Source organism: Dunckerocampus dactyliophorus, chromosome 8 (genome assembly GCF_027744805.1).
Source record: "Dunckerocampus dactyliophorus isolate RoL2022-P2 chromosome 8, RoL_Ddac_1.1, whole genome shotgun sequence".
Classification (NCBI taxonomy): Eukaryota; Metazoa; Chordata; class Actinopteri; order Syngnathiformes; family Syngnathidae; genus Dunckerocampus; species Dunckerocampus dactyliophorus.
In genome coordinates, this window is record NC_072826.1 from 2,044,811 (window position 1) to 2,071,617 (window position 26,807).

At 44.4% G+C, this 26,807-nt stretch overlaps 2 protein-coding genes across 5 annotated transcripts in view; one reads left to right on the top strand and one right to left on the bottom strand.

The window, feature by feature from the left end:
* The first annotated feature begins 1,565 nt into the window (after positions 1-1,565).
* Positions 1,566-9,093, top strand: si:ch211-112f3.4 (EF-hand and coiled-coil domain-containing protein 1). Of its 4 annotated transcripts, none has more exons than XM_054783497.1 (8): positions 1,566-2,236; positions 3,602-4,025; positions 4,089-4,223; positions 4,305-4,372; positions 5,944-6,152; positions 7,477-7,593; positions 7,693-7,762; positions 8,464-9,093. In XM_054783497.1, exons 1-8 carry the CDS (start codon positions 1,687-1,689, stop codon positions 8,607-8,609), a joined length of 1,719 nt encoding a protein of 572 aa, XP_054639472.1. In that variant the 5' UTR covers positions 1,566-1,686; the 3' UTR covers positions 8,610-9,093. The 4 variants fall into 4 exon arrangements, with proteins under 4 accessions (XP_054639472.1, XP_054639473.1, XP_054639470.1 ...); XM_054783498.1 differs by having other exon boundaries at positions 4,305-4,363; XM_054783495.1 differs by having other exon boundaries at positions 4,089-4,372.
* A 1,142-nt stretch (positions 9,094-10,235) lies between these two features.
* slc41a1 (solute carrier family 41 member 1) overlaps positions 10,236-26,807 on the bottom strand; it is a 32,508-nt gene continuing 15,936 nt past the window's right edge. Inside the window, exons 5-12 of the mRNA XM_054784774.1 lie at positions 26,567-26,638; positions 24,763-24,907; positions 24,297-24,443; positions 21,328-21,475; positions 21,127-21,206; positions 19,464-19,604; positions 18,108-18,256; positions 10,236-15,428 (exon numbers count right to left, since the gene is read on the bottom strand). Of these exons, the coding sequence (XP_054640749.1) occupies positions 15,243-15,428; positions 18,108-18,256; positions 19,464-19,604; positions 21,127-21,206; positions 21,328-21,475; positions 24,297-24,443; positions 24,763-24,907; positions 26,567-26,638 (1,068 nt within the window). The 3' untranslated portion in view covers positions 10,236-15,242. The remainder of the gene's footprint in view (positions 15,429-18,107; positions 18,257-19,463; positions 19,605-21,126; positions 21,207-21,327; positions 21,476-24,296; positions 24,444-24,762; positions 24,908-26,566; positions 26,639-26,807) is intronic.

Below are 26,807 nucleotides of genomic sequence, written 5' to 3' on the forward strand. Positions count from 1 at the left end.
TAATTTGGAGCATTAGCCCTTCAATGCATTTTTATTGACTAATGTAATGTGTTCCACAAACTGGAATGCGTGTGATGCAAACTTGCATGTTCTGGTCTGGTCATGCCCGGTGAGGGTATCCAGAAAATCTTTGTTTGGGCTGTCAGAGGGCTGACAAGGGCGAGGTCAGGGTGGAGAACAGTGTTTTCATTCAACACATTTACCTTTAAGGGAACCTACGTGGAGATAGATGGAAGATTCAGGACGTAACCGAGGCTGGGTTGCTCCCATGCACGCAGGCTGATATCATACAATCCACACACATTTCACCGTCGCACGGTGCCAGAGAAATTCATGACGACTTCCAAATCGCACACTATGTGAGGGACAAAGTCAAAAAAGACACAATGTCCAACATCAGCCCCACTAAATCACCGGGGGCAGTTGCTCACAGCCTCTCAGTCAAGAGTGTTTGCACTAAAGGGTGGAGTCTGTTGGCGGTCTGTAGGAGTGGGTGATACTGAAAAGTTTGGTATCGAGCCGATACCAAGTAACTACGGGGTCACTGTTATCGATACAGACACTGATGCCTGTGCTTTTTACTTGAAATGTTTCAAAATCACAGAATGAGTTTGTGATTTTGCTGTATTTTATTATAATCAAGTTAAAATATTTTAGCAAAAAAGAAAATATATAAATACAATAAAATGATACCCTTTTATGACATACAATTGAGCAAAACAAACTAAAAACCAAAACAAAACCTACAACTTGTAAGCAATATATAAATATAACAATATCAACAACGTAACAATATGAACAGCGCGAAAAAAACCTGATATTTGTGAAAATAAACGACTCAAAAATATCAATCTCATCACCCTGGTATTGACCTGATACTGATACTGTTTGAATCCATCGCCTCTGGTCTTCTGTGGAAGGGATCAGATCGAGATATGATGCTGCAGGTGGGGGTGGGCGATGTTACAGAAGTTGGCATCGATCCGACACCAAGTAAAGACAGGAGCGGTATTGCCGATACTAATACAGATGCTTTGGATTTGAAATTCTTCAAGAGTTAGGGTTCGGGTTTACGGTTAGAAGGGTTAGGAGGTTAGGGCTAGGGTTAGGGTTAGGGTTAGGGTTAGGAGGTTAGGAGGTTAGGAGGTTAGGGTTAGGGTTAGGGTTAGGAGGTTAGGAGGTTAGGGTTAGGGTTAAGGTTAGGAGGTTAGGAGGTTAGGAGGTTAGGAGGTTAGGAGGTTAGGGTTAGGGTTAGGGTTAGGGTTAGGGTTAGAAGGTTAGGAGGAAATGTAATGTTTAATTTAACATGTTTGACAGTTTGTTGTGTTTTGCACTTCCTGGCCATCGTAATAATGCTTATCATTAGAAGGACTTCAGACAACAACATTAACGTATTTGTGTTTAGTTTAATGATACAAAAGTGCAACAATGTCAACAAAATAATAAAATGACCTCCTTGACGGAAAAATGTCGATCTCATTACACTAGTATCGGCCAAGTAGCGCTACAACCCTCGGTATCGACACTATCGATATTTGGCTCGATCTGCCCACCCCCGACTTTTCTGTTGAAGGGATCAGATGTAGTTTTGATGATCCGGGAATGAAGTCAAGGTTAGTTTTCCAAGGAATTTGGTGCAGAATCCTTTAACTTTGGATTGTTGGCTGATATTTAGCAAACTCAGCTATGAGGTGCATCCAGCCTTGGCCACGAGCAGCGCGGAGGAGCGAATGGCTCCGGTGCGCCTTGGCCCACCACCACAACCCCAATCCCGGCGTGGAGAATGAAATAGTCGTCCTGGCCACCGGGATAGACCAATACTTGCAGGAGGTCTTCCACCATCTTGCTTACCCTAACCGGGAAGATAAAGTGTCGGCGGAGGACTTCACGACACTCTGCACCGTCCTGGGTGTCATCGGAGCCCGGAAGGGTCAGAAGAGCATGAAAGAAACCTGGGATGGAGATGGCGACGAGGAAGAGTTCGGCGATGTTTGCTCCGGGTTGCCTTGTCAGTTAACTTTTAAGGACTTCCATGCGCGTCTGTGCGGCTTCTTTCGTGTGCGCACCGCACAAAGGGGCACCGGGGACTGTGGCTGGCGGCTGCCCGTCACTGAGGAGACCGAGCTGGTGGAGAGACAGATTCTTCTACGGTGGCCTCGTCTGAGGAGGAGAAAAGATGTCACGTTTGATCTGACAAGGAATCACAGCAGATCCACCGCAGAGGACACGGATTCGGGTATGTTTGGATGTTTGACTGCCAGAAGTGCGAAGACACGTTCGTAACGTTATTAATCATGATGGTCGCTGCTTACGAGATCATTTTCAGTCTATTTGAGGTAAAAAAAATTTAAAAAAAGTACTACCCAAAGTATTTAATTTGTTCTTGAACAATTTAAGGCTGTGGCTTTGGGCCCCTTTGAGCAACAATCAAGCCGCAATCTGTGTAAGTGCTTCTGACACTGACAAAAAAGAGCTTGAATACACCAAAAAAGAAGGACTTTTTTCCCCTGTTCGTGTGTGTTGTGCCTTCAAAATAACTACTTTGGAGGTATGGACTGGAACATACTCAAGTCCTTACCTAATCCCCCTTTAAACTTGGCAATGATACCAGAGGAACTAAGGATTTGAGTCAGGTTTTTCTAAAGTTAGGATCAGGCGTTCCAAAGATGTGCCACTTGGTCACACGAGCTCAGAGTCTTCACTCACTCCTTGCAAGCGAAGCTCCATGGCTTCCTGACACCGCACCTTGCCTTTAAAGACCGGTGTCATCATTGTTTGCCGCATAAAGACAGAAAAAATGTCAGAGTCACGTTGATCAATGCACAGTGCGAGTTTTCCTTGGCTCTGTGGCGCAGGACTTCCTTGCGTTAATGACAAACGCCCACCCATCAAGCAGCACATCTGTGCTTTCACAGTGAATGCAGGTGGTCCTCGGTTTATGACGTTCCGAGTTCTTACGAACGCACTCCTAATCATTGATTAAAAACTTCATTTTGGTCCGTAAACACGAGACTCGCTGGAGAGCTACAGTAGTTAGAGCGCTTGGAAAGAATGCAGTACATGCCTGCAGCTACACTGGAAGGATAATATGAAGCTTATTAGTTCACTTTTTGCTTTTCGTAATGTCGTCTGAGTGCAAGCGCGCCAAAGAAAAGGAAAGCCATCGCCGTGGAAGTGGAAATGAACATCATAAAAAGCTGAGAGAGAAGAGAAACGCTCCTTTTGGTCTCACATGGTATGCATGGGAGCAGTGAGGACATACCTTGAGTCCTTCCCTCCCATTTCAAATGTGACAGAGACGCTACAAAAATGGAGGCTTTTCTAAAGTTAGGGTCAGGCCTTCCATTTGGAGACCGTTGGCCACTGACTCTCGTCTTTGAAGACAGTTCTCTGCGTTCTTCTTGCGTTTATGACAAAAAGCCACCGATCAACCAGCATGTCAGTTTTAGGCATCATTAATTAATTTGATTTAATTGGTCCGAGCTACGAATGTTAGAAGACCTTTTTACGCCACAGGCCTGTCATTTCCTTCTACATAAAGTGAAATATGTCATGTTTACCAGTTCTCCCCTTCGCTACTCCTTCTGCTCTCCAATACCAGAGGAGTTAGCAGCTCTCAGGGAGCTGGTGGAGGACCTGCGCTCAGCACTGCAAGGGAGCGACGCCCGCTGCCTGGCCCTTGAAGTGGCTCTGAGACGAGAGAAAGGCCGCACGCTCCCGACTCCGAAGGCTGTTCCGTCACCCGCAACCTCCGTCTCCCTCGTACAAGGCAAGCTGGTGCCCACACGCCGCATTAAAGGACGTGCCGACGGAGGAGACGGTGTGAGGAGGCCAGGGAGGAGGTGGGACACGTGGGACCCGCTCTTGAGAGAGTTGAAGCTGATTCGATCCTCTCGCGACGGACAGCTGGAAGAGGCCATCAAGTTCAATCAGCATCTGGAGGAGGAGTTGCGATGGGCCTACCAAGAAGTGCGAAAGCTTCAGGCGTTGGAGTCTGCTCTGAGGAGGGAGAACATCCACATTAGGTTGGATTCCAGTTCAATACAATGATTTCAATGCATTCCTACACCGGTCACCATCTCCACCAGGAGGCGAGCAGAGGAGGCCAGAGAGGCTTTGAGCTTGGGGCTGGAGAAGGTCAGAATGATTCAGGAGCAAGCCGAATCCGTGCCGCAGCTTCAGTCCAGGATCAGCCAGCTGGAGACAGAACTGGAGCGGTACAGGTACCGTACGGCAGCTGTTAGCAGGTCCTCCGCCCACACTGCTGTTGAAGTACGGCTGTTGTCTGTCGCTCCTGCCACCAGATTCAGCCGTGTCTGTCTCCCTGATGCCGCCTCACGCAAAGGAGTCGCGATCTACTCGGGTAAGACGGGTAAGGAATCTTTAAATCACATGGTACCACGTTTCCACGTTTCCCATACATGAATCATCCCGTACAAAAAGAAAACATACTTAAATGTAGCAAATTGTACATTAAGAGTTACGAAGTGAGTGACAAGATCATCCGCTTCTTGCTTTTCTTTTTTTCCTGTTTATTTTGTTTATTTCATGTCCCTGAATGCATCTCGTGTTCTTGTAATGAGACTGAGGACGTGTCGTCCCCCGGATGAGCAGACTAAAGACGTGTGTGAGTCGGAGGTACATACAGCGTACGGTGTTGGAGTTGCACTGCTGCTGATGTGTTCACGTCAGAATGAGGTCAGAAAAGAGCGTCAAGAGGCTGCGTGATGGTGTGGGGACGCTCCACTGTGGGGACGCTCCACTGTGGGGACGCTCCACTGTGGGGACGCGCCACTGTGGGGACGCTCCACTGTGGGGACGCGCCACTGTGGGGACGCGCCACTGTGGGGACGCGCCACTGTGGGGACGCGCCACTGTGGGGACGCTCCACTGTGGAGACGCTCCACTGTGGGGACGCTCCACTGTGGAGACGCTCCACTGTGGGGACGCGCCACTGTGGGGACGCGCCACTGTGGGGACGCGCCACTGTGGGGACGCGCCACTGTGGAGACGCTCCACTGTGGGGACGCGCCACTGTGGGGACGCGCCACTGTGCTTCCGTCCGTCGTCCGGTGCGCATACATTAATCACACTAAAAAACGTAACGTAAAAAATGGAATAAATAAGTTAGCGCCATTAACGCGTTATTTTTGACAGGCCTGGAAAATTTACAAAGATTATTAAAGATGAAAGCTGAGAAGTCGGTACTAATAATAGTCTTTTTCACGTACGTCACAAAGCTGGGATGCAGTTTTTTGTCTTAGCACATGTGGTGCTTTACAAAATACCAACGAGAGGACGCGGCCCTCGGTGGGAAACGTTTGGACGCTGCCGGCTCGGGAAGCTTGTACAAAAATAACAACGTTCTCTGAGAGGGGCCAGTACGCAGTTTGAATAATTACAGTAAGTGTAGCATTCAATGTCTCGTTGAAAAAAGGACAGAAACATAAGTTTATTTTGAAGGCACCGAATCGGTGGAATGGCCCAGAACTGGAAACTACACTGACGAACGACACTGTGACTTTCGTTCTTTTCATTTAACGTTTCCCTTCATTGTGTCTCCCAAGCGTGAGGCAGACTCTTCTGATGGCAGAAAGTGAAAGTGAAATTAGGCATTGTGAAGAGCTCAGGAAAGTGGAGAACGCCGATCCCAACGAGCGCATGTCTGATCCAAGCTAACATCATGAAGGATAAAGGTGGCATCTTTGAGCGCGTGAAAGGAGGTGCTCCTACGAAATGGACAGTGATAACTAAACAGCCTAGTGGTCGCATTATTGAGACTCAATAATAATCTCCCTCACTTGCAACGACCCTTCCACAGGAATAAAAATCGACTTCCATCGCCGTCGTGCGTAGTTTTTACTGTGACTTCCACATGAAATCACAGAGTCAGTGTGGCGTTTAAAGCGTGCTCAGCAAAAGCAGATGTTTGGCTTGTTTCAGATGCTGAGTGTCTGCAGAGAGCAGTGGAGGGCAGAGCTGCCTCTGATGAAGAGGAAGAGGGCGACAGGGGGGCGACTCAGGAAGGACAACACCGCCTCCCGGAGGTGAAGACGCGCACCAACCAATCGCACGACTGTGGCAAAGGCTGCAGCTGGAAGAGACTCAAGCAGGAGCTCTCAGCAAGCACGGTCGGCAGGGGGGAGGAAAAAGTGGGTGATTCCTGATTTGAATGTTTTGCTCAGAACGCACATTGAAAGGCAGCTGATTGCATTCAAGGTTAAACTCTAACTGCAGAGCTCACGTGTTGTTGTTACGATGTAAAATACTTGCGGCACACCAAACTGTGACCACCAGGGGGCGCCAAAACACTGACATCATCAGTTGTCACCTGTTGATTCCTGGAAAGCTGCTGACGGTGTGGGAAGGACATGGAAATGGTTAAGTATCCAGGCCAGATCCTGCTTAGGGCCCCCAGACGTCCACAACCACCACTGTTGCCGGGCAGAGTTGATGGGACTCAATCATAACTTCACAAAAATATTGCGAATAATGGACGTACCCATAAAAAGCCCTAAAAATGCCCATTTTATTTACTCTAATATGCCTCTCACACTTATTAAAAGCATTTTTAAATGTCTGAGTACTAGCCACTACTGAGTGATAATGAAAGATGCTGATGAATATGCATAACTCATTCAACCCCAGCCATTTTTCAAAAGACAACCCCTTCAGCTGTTATGGACGATTTTGACTGATCTTTCAAGGCACGCAGAATATTTTGTCTTAAGGTTATATAAACACGGAACCTACCAAAAGAAACATTAGACTCCTGTCTTTCATCAGAAAAAAATAGTTTGCTTCTACATTTTCTGTTCTTTGGTAATCAGCAGTAGAACATAGGTAGGTTTCAGGAAAATATCGGTTCCTGACTAAAAAGAAAAAGTGAAAGGATACATTTCAAGCATAACTTTCACTTTGAAACAAATATTGTTTGCTTTTGTGACAGCTCAAATATCGAAACAACTATACCACAACTTGAACAACACAAAAAAGGGGATGTTTTACATCAAAATAACAATTTATTTAACACCACGAACTATTATTATATGACAATTATCACATTTGTAACTGAACTATGTGTGTGCACGCGCGCGCGCATGAGTGTGTGTGTGTGCATGCGTTAAAATTTCCCCACAACGTGTAACCTTCTGCACGCGGCGCTCCTCCACGCGCGCTCACTTCCTCCTTCCTGTGTGATTGTTGCATTGGCATGATCCCTGCCCAGCTCTTTTCAAACGCACTTCTGCCACCTTGTGGCCGTTTTTGTGTCTTAAAAGTGCTCTGACGCATTCGTGGGGAGTTGCATCATCTCCTCTTTTTCATCTCCTCTCGTGCAAACAAACGTAAAAGACGTATAAATACCTTGTTGGTCGGGCGTTCGGGATGCTAAAAACGTATCAGTACCTCTTTGGACCTCTTTGGGATTGAATGAGTTGATTATTCCTTCTTCCCCGCCCCCCCTCGTCTCGTCAGACACCAGAGCCAGAGGCCGCCAAGGCAACGCAGGAAGACAAAGAGAGGGCGAGGCTGTCTTTACTGGAGGAAAAGTTTCGAGATTCCCTCCTGTTGCTGCTGCAGCTACGTAATAAGGTGACCTCTTTCCCCCCATACATCCCTGTGGCGCCCTCTAGTGTTTATCCTTTTATGTGTTTCGGTGTAATCCTCACAGTAACTCTCTGTCCTCTCCAGAGGGTGTCCCGCCGGGAGCTGGGCACAATAATGATGGACACTCTGGACATGTGCAGCAAACATGGAGATGGTACACCTCTTATGCAATTTGACAGACAGTCCTTCCTCGCCACTTTAGCACGCTTTTACCAAGAAATGCATCAATTATTGCTGCCATTATTAGTAAAAACATATGCAAAGTTAAGCAAATTGTATGTATTCCTTGCCTAATTTAAGCATAAAAATGGCTAAATGAACAAAAATACAACTATAAGGCATTCGGAAGATGCATTGAAAGACGTGTGATGTGTACACCGGTCACCGGGTGTCAGCAATGTTACCGTAGCGACACGTGTGTTGTGCGGGTCTGAGCTGCCGTTGAGGGTGTGGACTATGCAAGGCAGTGACGTCGAGCACGCTGGGTGAAGACGTGCTGCCCTGCGTCCGTTCCAGATAAAAAGGCTGCCATCCTGATGACACGGTGATGCAATATCCAGCGCAGGAAGTACGCAGTCCAGAAGAAAAAGAAGGAAGTCTCCCAATAGGGGTATAGGGGTGTTATTTCATGTCCAGAGGGCTCTAATAATGTTAGAAACTACATTTAGAAAGTCATAAACAGGTTTTCTATGCTCTATAACGATGAAAACATTTCGTTTCTAAGTAAGGACTCTTACTTCATGGAAATTCACTTATCATGGAATGAATGAACTGCAACAAATGAGGGCTTACTGCGCTCATTTATTCTTTTTATTACTATTTCTGCTTAGCCTTTTGTGGCATTTCTCCTTGCAGGTCCGTGTCAGGTGCTGCAGGTAGCGGACGCCCTGTACATGCAGTTGTCCTCCAGTGGTTACCTTGGCGAAGGAGGCGAGGACAAAGGGGATGAGCGGGAGAGCACACACCAGCCTCAGACAAGCCCTCTGCTCATCTCCTGTTAACAAAGCTGCTCTTTTTCAGCGAGCTTCGCTTTATGTGTGTGTACTGCTCTAAATTGTCCAGCGGTGTGACTGAGAGTCCAGCAGTCTTCTGTTTCCAGGGTAACAACGCAGCGACGTTTCATTCATATTCCTGTTGTAAGTTAGTTAGTTAGCTTTGGAAGCACGTTAACCAAACGGGTGTGGGCTGATGTTCTACTGTCATGCGCACGTGTGGCAGACGTACCACGTCTAGCATGACTTAATAACGCTATTAAAGCTGCGGTGTCAAACCACTTGGGCTAATAAATGTCGAATTGTCTCCAACAGATGAATTCAGCAGGGTTACTTCATCGGGAAAACAAAGCGTAGTGAGACCCAACATCACAATGTGACCTTGGAGCAACTTAACACGTTTAAGTTCATTTGACTCAGAACGCGAATCATTTGGACTTCGGTTTTGATGGTGTTGTCTTTGAGGCAGCGGATTAGGCAGGCACAAACTATGGAAGCGCGTTTCCGCCTCTGAAGGAAAAAAAAATGTCCTGATGGTAAGTCGGATGATGGGATGAAAAGTCCAAATGATGAGAAGCCAACTGGCTTTGCAGCCTTCTTCACTGAAGCCTTCGTCACATGGCGGTCGCATGGCGGTCGCATGGCGGTCGCATGGTGGTCGCATGGAGGTTGCATGGCAGCCGCATGGCAGCTGCATGGCGGTCGCATGGCGGTCGCATGGTGGTCGCATGGAGGTTGCATGGCAGCCGCATGGCAGCTGCATGGCGGTCGCATGGCAGCTGCATGGCGGTCGCATGGCAGCCGCATGGCAGATGCGCAGTTTGTCCCTCACCATTATGACTTATTATCTCATAATTATGACTTTCTTATTTCATAATTTGGACTTTTTATCACATTTTTTATCTGATATTTCTGGTCTTTTACCTCCCATTTCTGGCTTTTTATCTCTAGAGTTTTTATCTCATAATTTTTTCTTTTTTATCCTTTACTTCTGACTTTTTATATCATAATTTAAAATGTTTTCATCTCATTATTCTGATTTTCCTGTTCCATATTTATGACTTATCTCATAATTTCGATTTATTAGATCATAATTAGGACTTTTTATGACTTTCTTAAAACTTTGACTTTTTTTTATCTAATTATGACTTTTTATCTCGTAACTTTGACTTTTTTTATCTGATAATTCTGACTTTATGTCACAATTTTGACTGTTTATTTCATAATTATGACCTTTTTTTATCTTTTAATTTCAATATTTTATCTCAAAATTTCTAGTTTTTATCTTTTAATTTTGACATTTTATGTCATAATTTTGACTTTTTATTGCATAATTTTGTCTTTTTATCTCATAATTATGACTTTTTCTCTTGTAATTTCAATATTTTATCTCATCATTTCTGGTTTTTATCTCATAATTATGATGTTTTTATGTCATCATTTTGACTTTTTATTGCACAGTATTAACTTCTTATGCTCATGGGTGGATCGATCTGCAACGCTGGTGCATTTTATTGCCAGCATTTTGGATGCACAGAGAGACAGTACGAGATCCGATCTCGGCGGGTGACGCAAGTTCCACCGTATAAACGGGCACACTGAGAGAAGAACAGTCAGTACCGCTGTAGACGGGCATGAAATACAAGTCCTTTAATTCCAGCCAATCAGGAAATAAGCCACAGACATCAGCCCTGCTGAGGCTGCACATGCAGTTTTTACTGTTTTATATCTCATGCAGCAAACGTACCAGGACACATTTGGAGGTCACAGTGTGTCGGAATCAAACCACTTAGGCCACATTTGCCCCGCCCATCCACACCAGTGTTGTTTTTAGAACAAAAACAGTCTCTGCCCAAATAAAAACACATTCACCGGCTGTCATGCGCATTTTGGCCAATCGGAAGCCTGAAAAAGCAACCACAGCCTCTGTTGGCCGATATGGTGAGATGTGAGGTGCGTCCACGGAGCCCACAGCAGGAAAAACTTTTCTAAAAGCTCAGTTTTGAAGGACAAAAAGCTGCATTTGCGTGTGGGGCGTGAGGCCAAAACCCACTGAAAAATATGCGTTAAAAAAAAAAGAAGTTGACGTAGCCTCAGGGTCCACCTGGTTCATGGTGAGTTCAGGCGGCTGGTGGCTGAAGAACTCTTTACATTGCAGTGCAAAATAACATAAACGCAACACTTTTGTTTTTGCTCCCATTTTTCACGAGATCTGGAAGTTGTTCCATGTACGCAAAAGGCCTGTCTCTCCCAAATATTGTCCACAAGCCTCGGGAGCACTTTTAATTCTGATAATATTGATACTACACAGCATGATTAGTGCACAGGTGAGCCTTAGGGTGGCTACAACAAAAGGCCCCTCCAAAAGTGCAGTTTAAATGCATTGGTTTGTGAAAAATGTGAGCAAAAATATATATAACCACAACAATTTTGTTTTTGCTCCCATTTTTCAAGATATCTTGAACTTGTTCTGTGTGCGCAAAAGGCCCGCCTCTCTCAAATTTTGTCCACAAATCTATCAGGTGGCACTCAGAATGCTGATAGTTGTCATAGCATGACTAGTACACAAGTGTGCCTTTGGGTGGCTACAACAAAACGCCACTCCGAAAAGTGCAGTTTAACCGCACCGGTTTGTGAAAAATGACAGCAAAAACAGGGATGCCTAAGGGTGGCTATACCAAAAGGCCAATCCAAAAGGTACCAGTTTAACTGCATTGGCTCGTGAAAAATGGGAGCAAGCAAATCAAAAGTGTTGTGTTTATTTATTTATTTTTGATGAAACACTGCAGGGTTCCTGGCGTGAAATCCGTTGTTTATGCTCATCATTTTTGTCCCCAGCCCCTCCTGGCGGCCCGTGTAGCCAACCTTCTGAGGTGTTGACGTACATACTGTCACTGCCTGTTGCATCACACAAAGTTACTACGTTACATGGCACGTCACAATCAAGGTACTGTACATCATTTATTAATCAAGGCTGATTAAAGAAGCTACCAACTCTGAGGCTCATGGAGGTTAAGGCCATTCTATGTCTTAGAGGTGTCCCTGTGTGTTGCATAAGTGTGACGTGTGTTAGGCACCGTGCAATAGTTCGTCGCTATCGTAGCAAGTGGCAAAAAAAGCTCTACTGGTCATTTGCACAAAAAAGAAGAAAAAAGTAACAGAGTCACAATGAAATGACATCATAACAACCTTACATATAGAATAAATATAGTATGTACAAATTGCTTTGTGCGCTTCTAAAAATAAATAGACAAAGCATGATCTGCCCTCTTCCAGAAGTAGCACGTGAAATGCTGTAAAAGCTAAACAACATCTTACGTCCCCAAAGGTGGATTGGAACCCAGATAACACGGAAATGCTCAAAACATTTGCAGTTACGGCGCCCTCTTGTGTGCACTTTAAAAAATACAGGACCTGCGCAAACGTATCAGATTGAAAGGACAAGTTCACACATCATTCACGAGCCTTTTGTGAGACATGAACACATGTTTTCTGTGTGTTCTAAAGATCAACACAACAACAACAAAAACAAACTTTTTTCTTCTGATGAAAGACGGGAAGTCTAATCTTTCTTCTGGTAGGTTCCACGTTTATAAAACCATAAACACAATATTCCGTGTGCCTTGAAAGATCAGTCTAGATTGTCTAAAATGGCTGGTGCTGAAGGGGTTGCCTTTAGAAAAATAGCTGTTATGCCCAAGAACTACATTACTGGCGTAGTGACACCTCGCCACAACGCACGGGCTAGCTAGTAGCCGGCTGGCAACTAGCTTCACTGTACAATTCGCTCACAACGCCTCAGGCCACTACCGAAAGGTTGGCGCTGCCGCCACTGCTGTTGTGTTTTTGAGTTTGGAAAAATGAACGCTAGGTGTAGCGATCCTTTCTATGCTGCTATGTGAAATCAATGCACCCAGAAAGAAAGTTCCGGTAATGCTTAAAATGACCAAAATGTCACGGCGAGGCTCACAGCAGGTAGTAGCGTGTGTTCATGTCTCACGTGAGGATTGTGAAAGATGGGCAATTTTTTTTTTTGCAAAAAGTGCACTTTTCATTTAAGTAGTTGCTTTTTTTTTCTTTTTTTTTACATCACGTTCGTGATCACCAAGATGAGTTGTGATTAGATCAAAGAATTACAAAACAAACAAACAAACAAAAAAATCACAATTTTAACTTTTTTTTTCCTCTGAACATCAGATTGACGGACAACATGTTTCACATTCGCAGGATGTGCACATGCATCCTTCTGGCCCCTTCGAGACAACACACAAGTCTGACGAGTGGCGTCTCGTTCAAGCGTGTCGTGCAGGTTCTAGCCAAGAAACCTTTATGGACTCCCCGTCGTTCAAGTGTCCAAAATGCAGTTTAGTTGTCTCTCTGTAACTTAAAAGGCCTCCATTTGCTCGCTCACTTACGAGCAAAGAGAGGGCGATGGAAAACACGGACAGTTGTTGGAGCTCATGACAGTAAAAGATTTTGTTTTGGCTTGTTTTTATTTTGTTTTGACAAAAAACTCGGCAGTGATGGGCCAGAGTCTTCTCAAATTCAAGGTATGCTCGGACATGTGCAATAATCCCTCATTTCTCACGGTTAATTGGTTCCAAGCCCGTCATAAGTGGAATATTTTCACAGTTATTGCTTAGAAAACCTGTTTACAAGCTTCTAAATATGTTTTTTAACATTATTAGAGCCCTGCAGACATGACATAACACCCCTATAGTCACCTTTATGCACGTATTAGCCAATATAGTAGACATAATAACAGAAAATAAGACATTTATGGCAAAATATGAGCTTGTGTGCTCCGGGGAAGGGGAGTAGGGGACGGACAGGAAGTGTCACTGGGGGTTCAGAGTTGAGTTTTAGCTTGGTGTGGCTTATGGCCGCGTCAGGGATTATTGTTCCTGTTGTGAGATCCTTCAAACCTGCAATAAAAGCCCGTTGTTCCAGCGATCAGGTCTGGTGCTTGTGTGTCTCATTGGACATTAGAGTAACATTACTGACACCTGGTGACCAGTGTGGAATACGACATATCATCACATATTTCTATTTTTGTTCATTTAGCCATTTTTATGCTTGAGATTGCTTATTGTAGGCAAAAAGATCCATATTTGCTTAAGTATGCATCTTTCTTGGGCTCATAACAGGCCCAATTCAACCAGGAAGCAGCAGGATTTATTCATGAATATGTTTTGGAAAAACAGTCCTGCAAGTTTCGAGGCCAGGTTGGTACGTATAAATGTCACTGTTGCAACTCAGAACAACTATGGTGCGTTCAAAGACCGCCAAACAAAATGCGAAATCTCAGCGCTTGGTGAACAAACATCAACAACAAACATGACCGTTAAAAATGCGAACGAATGTTTTTGAGAACTTTTTTGAGAGTGTTTAAACGAGAGAAATGTGAGAAAATGTTATTGCCTGTCTGAGAAAAGTGTATCAAGTGTACGGTGAGGGCTTTTTACGGCCTTAAAACATATATAAAAAATTAATTTGGCTACTTTTTGCGGGCTATTTTGGGAACCTACCCCCCGTGATAAAAGAGGGAACACATATTGGTGTCCTATGAATGCAACTCCAACTGTCCATTTTTGAAAATGTGGATTCTATGACTAAACGCAGGATATAAAGTGGTGAAAAACTTTGTGCTCACATTCTCAGCTCTCTGAGGACTGACGGGAGTCTTTGGTGCTGGTTTTTATTTTTCTTCTAATGGGCCAGGCCCCAAGTCACATCTTTTTAATGACGTTGCTGCTTTCAGCCAGCGGGGGTCGTCACGTGAAACACGACAGGTACCAAACGACTGTTGCGAGCACATCCTCACTCATGATCATGTTGTGCTCCATTAGCTGAGCTCTTGCGTAACACAACACCTAGCTTGCTTTCGTGCCGCATTGGCGGATTGTTCGGCAAGTCGTAGCATTTTCATTTCATTTGACTAATCAGGATCAGGCTGCGGTTGCACTATTTGCTTTGCAGGTTCGGTCAAAAACAGGAAGTTGTGTCACCTCATGACTGTGGCGGACGTCTGAAGGAGAAGTAGAATCGAGATGTCTTGAAATGGCATGAAAGGAGACACAAACTGCGACATTTGCGGTGCAGCCTCGTGGCGAAGCAGCCATGTACACTCTTCGAAAGCACAAAGAACACATTTGCATTTCACTGATTTCATCGGATTTCAAGACAAAGCACTTGGTGATTAAGCAATCTTGGCTTGTTCTTGTTTATTTGTTTTTTTTTGCAATCTTGGATTTGTTGCTCTATTAAAAATGGATACACCGGCTAGTGTCCCCATTGAAAATAATGAGGAATAGCCTCTCAAAATAGAATATATATCGATTTACATCAAATGTATTATTTACCGAACATAATAATCATTTACAATAGTAAAATAATAACAGAGGCGGGGTGCTCTGTTATTAAGGATAAAAATGAAGCGAAGTCTGTGGTGCTGAGTACGAGTTTCCAAATATTTCCAGGCTTTCGTGCATCAGTTATCATGGAGATGTAAACTACTGACCTGTTAGAGCACTACATCGTCAATCAGAGCCCTACGCGGGATTAGCCCTGTCATAGGAGGCTTCCTGTTCTCATCATCATCATCGGCGTCCGTGTGTGGCGGGCAAATGTTTGCTGATGCAATCAGTTGCCCAGATTGGAGTCTCTGTCCCCGATGAAGAAGCGCATGTGGAAGCAGAGGGCAAGGAAGCCCGTTCCCAGCAGGTCACCGAGAGCAGTCAGGTAGGGAATCGAGAAGTTGTCGGGGTCCATCCCTCTGCCCCACATCCAGTGGACCATCCAGTCCGCCAGGTAGAGAAGGATAATGACCTGGGGGGACAACAGTCAACAAGGGTCATGAGATAACTTTACTTTTAAGAACAACAAAAAAATATTGCAATCTACTCATTTAATTTCTACTACAGCACACTCTTCTGCACTCTGTGCGTATGCTAGTGGCCCCGCCTCCACCCGCCGAGTCAAAGAGACTGTACGACTGACAAAAGGTGTCACTCCATTCATGCCGTTGTTCTATGGAACAACAACAGCAAGGTGCTGAAACCGATGCTCAGAGTGAACTCTCTTCCTGCCTGTCTGGAGGCGGAGACGAGGAGAACACACACGCATGCACACGGCGATAAATTGATGGGCGCCAGTCCCAGGCCTGGTGCCCGCCAGACTGAGAAATCTTATCACGTTTTAATCTCGCGAGATCCTGTGACCCCCCCCCCGGTCATTTGGCAGCAGTATCTTGGACATCTTGAACAGCAGCATTTTTCCCGATGCAATGTGCTTCGTTTCCATTCAGTCCAGAGTTGGAACCCGTTTGAGTCGACGCCCCTCGGACGTACTGGTTATCGACGTTGCCCAAACCGAAAGCAGCCATCACTTGTGACTTTTACTCAGGATGGAGATGAAGGGATTTTGGAACCTATGGAAGTTTAGTGACATTCATGTTTTTAATTCTTCTGTTCGCTGCTCCAATCAGTGTTTTATGCCTCCGATTCCGATCATCCATGAGTTCGATCGGCGATACCAGTCACGTGAACGAACTCTACATTTTTCAATGTATTAATGATGAGTGCAAATAGGTAATTATTAAAAAATTAACTTTTGGGCAGACTTTGCCTTTATTTGTGTGAAACAATTTTTGTACTATTTGACACAAACCGGAATTGAATTTGATGCATGTTTTGGAGTCATACGAATTCATGGGAAATAAATTGATCAATAACGTATTTTTTAGACTTAGACTCGGACTTTACGGACTTTAGACAGACTTTACGGATCCACAAGGGAAATTGTGTGGTTACAGCAGCTCAGTTGCAGAAAAAAAGGCATTTTAGATGAAGATAACAAATAAACAGAATATAACAGAATAATAGAATGAGAATAAACATCTTCATTAAATACGAATCTGTCCTGCTTAACATAAAAGTTTCCGCCACGAGATCGGGCTGATCCAGTTGCCGTATCACGTTCGTAACTCCAAAATGGGAGGGGCAGTAACGCCCCTCAAAGCTGGTTGCCACTTGACTCGCGCCACCCGCAAGAAGAAAACGCCACACCGCCATGCAGACATGTCTGTGGTGTGCCGTGGTGACGTTCGGCTCCGTAGCCACAGCGGTGGTTCCCCCTCACTGTGCCTGGACTGCTGTGTCATGGTGCGGGGAGCTTACAAGGGAAGTGCTGCTTGTTTGGACTATTGCGTTGAAGAGAGTTTGTTGAAAACACCATCGTCTTTATGCTACTTTGTGCTCACTTGTCGTTAGGAATAAAGTGTGAATTCAGTCACAATAAAAAATTCTTTGACCCTCTGTGAGCTACTCAACAACAGCTGGCGAGCGAGGAGACCCTGTGACAGCATCAGCATCCTCAGGCTGGACACACTCTGTGTTTGTGTTCCACACACAAACAGGACAAGACATCATTATAGGGCTGGGCCATATTTTTAAAATATCGATATTTCTTTTAAGCGCGATATCAAAAGCAAGCATATCGTTCATATCGATGTAGTCTGGATTTGATGTTGCAGCTCGTTACAGCAGCTCTGCATTTTCCGCAGCGTTTTTAGTGTTTAATAATGCTTTAGTCCTACTTTATTATTGTTTTTTGTGGTATAGCGACCCCTGAAGCAAGCGTGCCGCTACGGATGTCCGTGTTGTTACGTTTGTAGCTTGCCGCTTGCATTCACGGCTCCACTGTTTACACTCGGAGCAGCTGTTAGCTTTGAGCCACACACCCCTTCGCTACGCTGAGCGACCGGGGATCCCCGTGGAGATACGGAGGTTTGTTGAAGCGTGTTTACCGTCTGTCATCACGGGGAACGTGAGATCTCTCCCCAACAACATGGAAGAGCTAACGGCGCTAACCCGGCTGCAGAGGGACTACCGTGAGTGCAGCCTGATTAAGACTGAAGAGAATGGACTACTTTATTTCAGCGGCTATTTTTTGATAAGATTGTAAAAATTTGAATAAAACAACTTCACACGCATATTTGGCTTTGTCTAAAATCACTTTGTGGAAAAAATGTCGGCATATATGCGTGTATCGCATATCGATACTCAACCTCAGTATATCGGGATATGAGTTTTGGTCCATATCGTCCAGCCCCACATGATCAGTATAATAACAACAAGAGAGCAAAATTGTTCAGTGACGCTTGAAAAAGTCAGAACGCACCCCAAGAACGTGAGCGAGCTCCGAACTAACTTGTTTGTTTGAAAAACAAAATGCCTCCGTGGCACAAAGTCACATTTGGAGTCCTCTTGCGAGCTAGCTCGTGACAACGAGGCAAAGCGTGTAAACAAAGTTGCGGGAAAAATCGAGCAGCAAAAGGTTTGATAAGGGAGTGATCATCACATACAGCGACATTACTATTTATTACTGTGATTTTTCTCCCATTCACCTGGCTATACAGGTATACACCTCACACATGCACGCCGCACGTACACGTCACACCATGCTCCCTGAAATAATCAACACATTGTCATGACGATGCATGTTCACCTGCAGCATGGCAGCGGCCAGGTAGAAGGTGATGAAGATGGGCGTTAGTGTGGTATGTCCCCCCCTCAGTGAGTTGATGGTGTAGAGGAAGACGAGGTGACCCGGGGCGACCAGGAGGAACAGCACACGTGCCGAACGGGAGTTCACAGCTTAGAGAGCAAAGACAGGAGGGGGAGGGGCTTTATATTAGTGTCAGAATAATACAAGGAGCTTTAATGATTAGAAATGCACATCGGACATGACATCCATGCACGATGTCATGGAATTAGTATGATTCAATGCAGCACTGCACCACAGTGGGACACTTAACCCCTCGTGTCAGTCAATCAATGGAGGCTTGTTGTTTTGGCTCTTCAAACACCGACTGGCTGTCGGGTGAGTGTTGTGCAGGGGCGTCCAAAGTTTTTCCACCGAGGGCCACATAGTAAAAAAAACGGATGCGAGGGCCACTCTGACGTTTTGTAAAGCTGCTAGGAAGTTGTGTACATTTCAAGAAAAACCTCAGCCTTGTGGTACACTGCAGGAGAAGAAGCCTATTAAGAGTATCGACGTCACAATTTGATCTATTTTCCCCACACTTTGCGTTTTTTTTATTATTTTCCAGCTGTTTCAACTTTCCTCTTAAATAATCTTTGTAATTTTGTTTTTGTAATATTATGGCTTCATTGCCATCATATTTGGACTTTATTCTGATAGTATTAACTCATTTTCTAAAAATGACAACTTTGATTTGTTTGTCCCTCATAATATTACAACTTTAACAAAACCCAACATTATTTCTTTCATATTTCAAATCTATGCTAGTAAAATGACCTCATAATATTACGACTTTATTCACGTAAAATGACAGCTGTTTTTTCCATTTCTGCTGTTTTTTTCCTCCCAAACATTTCCCCTTTCTTCTTGTAAACGTTCTTGTTGGTAGTTCTTATATTTTAACTTTAATCCCAAAGCACTGTAACTTTTTGCGCAACCCAGTTGTTCCTAAATGACTTCATTCATTGTTTTGTTGGGTTCTCTTAATATGATGACTTAAAAAGACCTTTTCTTTAATATTTCAACTTTATGCCACTAAAATGACCTTATTTTTCTGGAGGATATTAAGCATAACATATAACATTATTCTCATAAAATTACAACTTTTTCCCGTTAGATTACAACTTTGTTCTTGTCATATTTGGACTTTATTCTTGTAAAATTACTGCTGTGCTGCACTTTGGACACCCCTGGTGTGGTGACTGCGTTAAAAGAAAATAAAAAGAAATGGTGAGTCACGTTATTAACGTTTAATCAATAACCACCTGTAAGAAAACTACTAATAATAACGTTTTAAGCTGATATGTGCCAAGAACTTACTGGAGGTGAAGAAGGTGGTGCAGGGCGTAGGGCACTTCCTGTTTCTGGATGTGGGGTTGGGATCCCCCATTGGTATACCATTCATGTGCAAGTAGGTGGAGATTCGACTTGCCTGAACTGCCACCAGGTTACCTCCCACACCTGACACACACACACACACACACACACACACACACACACACACTTATTACTGTACATAAAGGCCATCATGGCCCACAAAGAAAATCAACTGTAACTGTTTTTATCTTCAAAAAATATGTTCAAATGTGAATGTGACGTATTACGTAGGATCAACTTGTCATTTTACGATGTTATTGTTGGTACTTGCAAACAGTCAAACCGCACACATGCAAAGCGGGCGGTCAGACAAGGGAGCGATTGAATGATGAAAGTACAGTGGATCCCCTCACATTCTGATTCACGCATTATTTGGATTCTTTTCTCAGAAAATGGGCCTTTTTCCCCCACAGAAAATACATCTCATTCACATAATAATCCAGGTTCAATGTACAGCATACACAAAGTCCAAAACAATTATGTCTTTATGCTTCACTGATAATATTTTGTCGTCTTTGAGATGTCGCACTTTTTTTGGGCAGTCCTTGAACGCACCATAGTTTTGTGCGGAGACGCAAAAGTTTGTGTGCCTTTGCAAGTGCGAGCTTCAACAGTCAACCCGGTATGGAAACGTGCAGCGAGATGAACACGAGTGAAATATCGTATATATAAATATATATATATAAATAAATATATAAATTTAAATAAATATATAAATATCGTATGCCGTGACTGCAATTACGACTGGCTTATGTCCGCCTTCTCTAGACAGCTAGCCTCGAGCGCTAGCCTGACAACCAGGCTCAAGGCTACACCGTGGCTCCCAATCCAGCTGTTCGTGATCATTGTGTGTGTGAGGCATATTTACGACTTAAACGGAGTGAGCCATATTGCAAAAATAGACATTTTTATGGGCGTGTCAATTACTCACCATTCACTGGTGGTCCCGGAAGGTAACCCCTGCAGAGAGTGGGGATCTACTGTATAAGGGGGCCCTGCAACTGTGCTACACAAGCAGTTGGACGGTTTGTAACAAAAAACTGCCATGCCATGTCACCCACATTTTTTGTTGTTCATAAAATCGTTCAGCGACACTTGAAAAAGTTAGTACGCACCCCATGAACGTCATATCCACTTTCCCGTGGGACAAAAACGAGCTCCATTGCTTGTTTTTTTTAAAAAACAAAACGTCACTGTGGTAAAAAGGCACATTTGGATTCCGAAGACGAGAAGCTGGGCGGATGACTCGAGCTAGCTAGCTAGCTGCCGCCAGTGACAATGACAAGCAATAGGTTTGATAAGGGAGGGATCAGAGACGCTGGCATCAATTGGCGCAGCCTACGGCAAGCTGAAGCCATTGAGGTTTTACAGACTAGTTTTGATTTTGAGAGTGCGTCCCTTGTCGGCTCAATACCGGTGTTGGCAACCCTACGTGACACAGCGCATATGTAGGGTTTGCCGCCGCACGCCGATCGCTTTTTGTGATCGGCTTTGAAAGGCGTTTATCGGCATATGCCGATCACATGTTTTTTTTTAAGGAAATCGTCCGATACTAATCGGCGACCGATGGATCGGCGCATCCCTGGTTCATAGTATGATTCCTCACCATTGATGACTGGGGTGAACACAGCCATACCAGCGAAGTTTGGATTGGTGACGGTCTTGTCAAGAATCAGACCGCCCACACTGAAAGACACAGACATACATAAAACTAAGTGACCGTATAATATCACATACCGTATATACACACAGTATATTGACACTGCATTTACCACAACTGTAGGGGAAGCAGCCCCCAGCCACATACCTGCTGATGGCCATGGCGATGATGACCGGCTCCCATCCAGAGTACAGGACTTCTCGGGTGGATGGGATCTTCCTGGCGATAAGCACCCACAGCGGACACAACGCCACAAACACCGCACACACCAGTGGATTGGCGTAGTCGTGGTTGCCTGAAAGAGAAGATCACTTTTTAAGAGTTACACTTTAGGGCTGTTAAAGTTACCCCATTAGAAGTTACGTTTGAGGAAACGCAGCGGAGACTGTGGGGCCGCAGGAGGGAGCAAACTTGCAAATGGACAAAGAAAAGGGTATTTTGAGTAATAAATTTAGCTTCAAAGCCCTGGCAGACAGCTCTCGCAACAAGACCAGTTATTTGTGTGTACGTAAAAATGCAGTATAGTAGTCTATCTGTGTAGCGTGGGACAAAAGGTAGAAGCTGCGTTCAAGGACCGTCAAGTGGTACGAAACGCCTCTCGCATTAAACATAACTGTGGGATTTCGAACAGTGTGTTATTTTTGGAATAAAGTAAAAGCCAGTTTACATCAAAATAACAATTTCTTTAGCACTATAATATTATTATTTGCATGTGTGCGTTAAAATGTCCCTAGAATGTGCAACCTTCATCTCCCCTATTAGACTTTTCCGACTGCCTAAAATGTGAGTGAGTTATGCTCGCATCTTCTTTGTTGTCTAACGTCTTCTCAGAAAAACAATTGGGGAAAAAGTAAAAGTGGTACAAAACACAACATAAATGTCTGACTGGGATACTTTGATGGCAAATGATAAAGTGTCCAGAACTGTCCACAAGACAGCTTCATGGATCTGACGCAAGAAAATGCAGTGTTGCAAGGAGTCCGGACCGTCTCTATTATTTTTATTTCTGACAGTCCAAATATGCTGAGGCACGATCATTCTTCTGAACCACAAAGGATTTATGCCTGACATTTATTGTGAGGAAGTGTGCAGCTGGGCTAGGAGGTTCCCCCCCACATTGGTTAGAGTGTTTCACATCGTTCCAAGGTGTGTCGTGTTTGTCCATCCGTGCGTCAGCCCAGATACAAACAATGAAGGCAAATAGCTGTGAGAATTCTTGCCCGCAGATACAATTAGCTCAGTTGGAGGCCGCTTTTACGCATCATTTAATATCTTGCACACACTTCCACTAAGCTCGGTAATGTTTGCAAAGATAAACCCTGATCCGGCTTGACATCATACCAGCATGCACACAGTGTCACGCCAGTCAGTTCAACAAAAGACAAATGTGACTCGGCAAAGATGACACCCGGTATTTCATTTCTTGCTTTCTTTGCAGGAGGATAAGCTTTGTGAGACACACCAAGCCTCGAATAAATAGCACTACATGTCTTTGCCTCATTTATCTCATCGTCGACGGTTCGCACAGCAAAACTGACAAATATAAAATTAACCTGTCACAGAATGTCAAAATTATACGAGGAAATTGCAGGAATTTACATTTTACGCTGTTGAATCTTAACAGGTTTCTAAGCAGGACTTCAAAAAAGGAAATGGGAGGCAAAAAAACATTTGAGTAAGCAAATTATTGCAAACAAGCATTCACGTGAAACAGGCTGATCAGGTTCATCAGCTGATCAAAAGTTTAAGACCACAGCCTTTAAAAGCCAAAACCTTGGCGAAAATGTGAATCCCATGTCATTTTCTGTTGGGTGTTCACACTGTCATGATCTCTTGATAGCAAAGGCAAAAAAGCTTTCGCTCTTTGTTGAGCTGCGTAAGTAAGGCCTCTCGCAGCGCGTCATTGCTGCTGAGGTTTAACGCAGTAAGACGGTCTTTTGAAACTTCCTCAACCATCCTGAGGGTTATGGAACCAAAAAGTCAACTGGTAGCCCCAAAAAGTGATCCACTTAGCCGTCCGTCAAGACACAGGAGCATCCTCAGCCCAAATGAACATTGTTACTGGTACCGAGTGCAGTTCAATAACCATCAAACGGCATCTGCAAGAGAAGGGTTTTAAGAACAAAAAACGTCTTCAAAGGCCCCGTCTTCTTAAATGCCACAAAATTGCCTGTTTGGAATTTGCACGAGTGCACCCAACATGGGACACTGAAAGGTGGAAGAAACTTTTATTCTCTGATGAGAAAAAATGTAACCTTGTCCGTCCTGACGGCTTCCAACGCTACTGGCATTAAAAGGAGATCCCACCTGAGATTTTGGAACAAAACAATGAAGCTTCAGTTGTGCAGGGGCGTCAAACGGCAGCTGGCTATGTGGAGATGTTGCAGGGGGCATCCCTCATGACCGTAGGCCCTCGTCTGTGTGGTAATGACAACGCAGCAGTTCACAAAGGACTTCTTCCACAGGAATAAGCTCACTCTTTTGGACCGTCCTGTGTGTTCCCCTGATCTAAATCCAATGGAGAACATTTGGGGATGGGTGGCAAGGGAAGTTTACAAAAATGGACATCAGTTCCAGACAGCGGATGCTCTCCTTGAAGCCAGCTGGAGAAACATTCCTCCAGCCTCCTGGAAACACTGGCATCAAGCATGCCCAATTTTTGAGGTGATTAAAAAGAACGGTGCAGCTTTTCTGAAAATTGTATTTCAATTTTAGGGGGATTTTTTTTTTTTTTTTTAGCTATGGTCTTAAACTTTTGATCGCTGATGAACAACCTATTTGAATTTAACGATTGTTTGCAATAAATTGCTTACTCAAAATGTTTTTTGTCTTACTCCCATTTGTCCTTTTTGCATTTTGAAGCTCTACTTAGAACCTCCTGAACAGTGCAAAATGTACATTTTTCAACTGGTCTTAGCGTTTTGATCAGCAGCGTATGTACATAATGTGACACATTTTAGCATAGAAATGCTAATGGTTTCATTTTCAAGAGCGTTTGCATTGAGACCCATTTTCACATGCGCTGCGTAAGCTGCCTGTTCTTCTTGCCATGTAGACGAGGTGATGATCTTTACTACTGAAAAACAGCGCTGCCTAAACGGAGGTAGTTTCGTTACCTAGTTCCTTGTACAGTCCTGTGGAGATGCCAGCCAGCAGGGACAGGGTGATCAGGTCTCCCAGGCTAGCGGCAATAGGTGTGGCCACGTTGTCTGGGTTGATGCCAACTTTCCTGGATGCGATGATCACGCCAATCATGATGAGACCTGTGGGTCAGGAGTGTAAAAGCATGAAGAAATCTGAGGGTTCTTGGTCAGTTTGCTAAGCTAGTGTTTGCCATCGGTTTAGAGCTTCAGGAGGATTGGGTTTGGGGGCACGTGGTACACTCTGAAGCAAGTTTGTGTGTGTGGGTCGGGAGAAGAAAGGGCTGATAACCGATACACCAATACAAACACAATCAGAATAATAATGACAGTAAACAGCACTAGCACAATGGTAAGCATCTCCAGTTGACAGCCCAACTCCACTTAGACCTGCAGAGTAGGTGTTCACGCTGAATATCTCTGTGAGGTGGGAGTACTCTACCTAGTAACAGAGAAGCAATGAAGGCAGTGGCTACACTGGAGGCACAAAGCAGCACGGCGTGGCCCAGCCTGAAGTGGCCCTCTGGGATCCAACCGAAGATCACAGCAGCGATGGACGCCAGAAACCCCACGACTGTGGCCTGGACCTGAAGACGTGCATGAGAACATGTTCTATACGGTAGCTGCAGATTGCTGTTCACACGTGTGAGACTATTTGAGACAATTAGCTTACATGCATATGTTTGGTCCTTTTACGGGACTATTTCTTAGCTGATTACGTTAAATCACAACGAACCAGAAGCGGGAGCAAGTCAGTGTTTTGCAATTCTCACTTCTCCACTCTTGAGTCTTTAATTCCAAGTCTCAAGTCAGGTCTCAAGTAAAGGCGTGCAGAGTCCAAGGCAAGTCTCAAGTCAAGACAAGACAAGTCACATCAAGTCCCAAGTCACAGGCTTGAGATTTTTGAGCGCTAAAGTCATAAGCACTGTTGCGTGTTTACCAAATAAAATACCACAAACTCGTCATTTCGCGAACGCAAATGAATTTTTCTCCGTAGCAAGTCCTCCGAAATATAAAGCCCCTGCCGCTCTGAGCCCGAATCAACATGAATCAAGCAGAACCAGCCGGAATGAAAACGTCTCAAAATTCAGAAGAGGATTTGAATACCGTTGGAATCCTTATCAGGAATAGGAGCTGGCGCTTCAGCAACTTCTTGGATTTCAGCACCTCTGTGCCGTGCACGCTGGCGGCCGGTGGTAAGTTTGGCAACGCAGAAGTGGCGAGCGACGCTTCAGAGTGCTTGTTGTGCTTTCAACCTCTTTTCAGCACCTCTGCGCTTAATAGTGACGTTTCAGAGGCGGCTGGCTGCGTTTTTTGATCAGAATTCTTGGAATGTTTGCCATTTGTTTGATATTTTTCCACGTCAAATCCACCTCAGAAGGGTTGAGCATGTTAAAAACATTCGGGCCTAATATTTGGAATGCACTCAGAATGCAGTCAGGATTTTCAGAATGCAAGTGGAATATCCAGGAATAAACCAAAGATTTTCATTCCGATGGCATTCTGGCTCATTGTGAGTCAAGTATACTGTAAGCCACACCCTTGTTGTTCTTGACCCTGGTTGGACGTTAGTAGGTGCATTCAAGTGAGTCAGGTTCTGTGGGAATATCTGGTGTCTTGCTGGAAATGACACAATAACGGTCATGTTAGTTGAATACGTTGAATGGGACACATTTTGATCGACACACTCACTGATAATCTCACGTATTTTCAAGTCATCAAACTGAAGTCCGGAGTCATTGATGTCAAAGTCCGAGTCGACTTGCAGATCAAGAAGTTGCACTCCTCCAGTTTCGTTCCCACAGTGAACGCTACAAGACTTCATCCATTTCATTTGCTTACATTTGCTTACATTTGCTTACACTATTTGTAAATGAGCAAATGTAGTTTATTTTACATGATTTTTATTTCATTATATTTTATTCCTATGGCATTGCACTTTATTTAAGTTTTAGTCTTTTTATTCTGCAATTGAGATACTGTAACCAAGCAATTTCCCAGACTTTCAATAAAGTCTGTGAAAGGTCCAAGTTTAAGTCTTTGATGATATTCTCAAGTCGAGTCCAAAGTCATCAAAATCGTGCATTGCAACTGACAACCCAACCAAACACACAGTGCCTATTCTGTGCATGCCTGCTGGAGTCTATCCCAGGTGACTTAGGGCGACTCAACCCTCCAGCATTTTGCCCCGCTTTGCCCTAAATTTCCCGTATTTTAATTTTCACCCCAAAAAATGTTCTATATACCTGAATGAGAGCTAGGTTCCCCATGATCATGTTCCACATGTCCTTGGTTGTGTCCATCTGACCAATATTAGCCTGGAAGACAGAACGTAACACAAAACGTTATCACATGCGCATGAACATTTTTGTACGTGCTGCTGCCTCTTGGCCCCAGCAGAACAATAAGACATCAGTATTCTACACAACGATGCTCTGATCTCTGATCCCCCGCCCAGGCCAACTCCACTTATCTCATCTCGCCTCT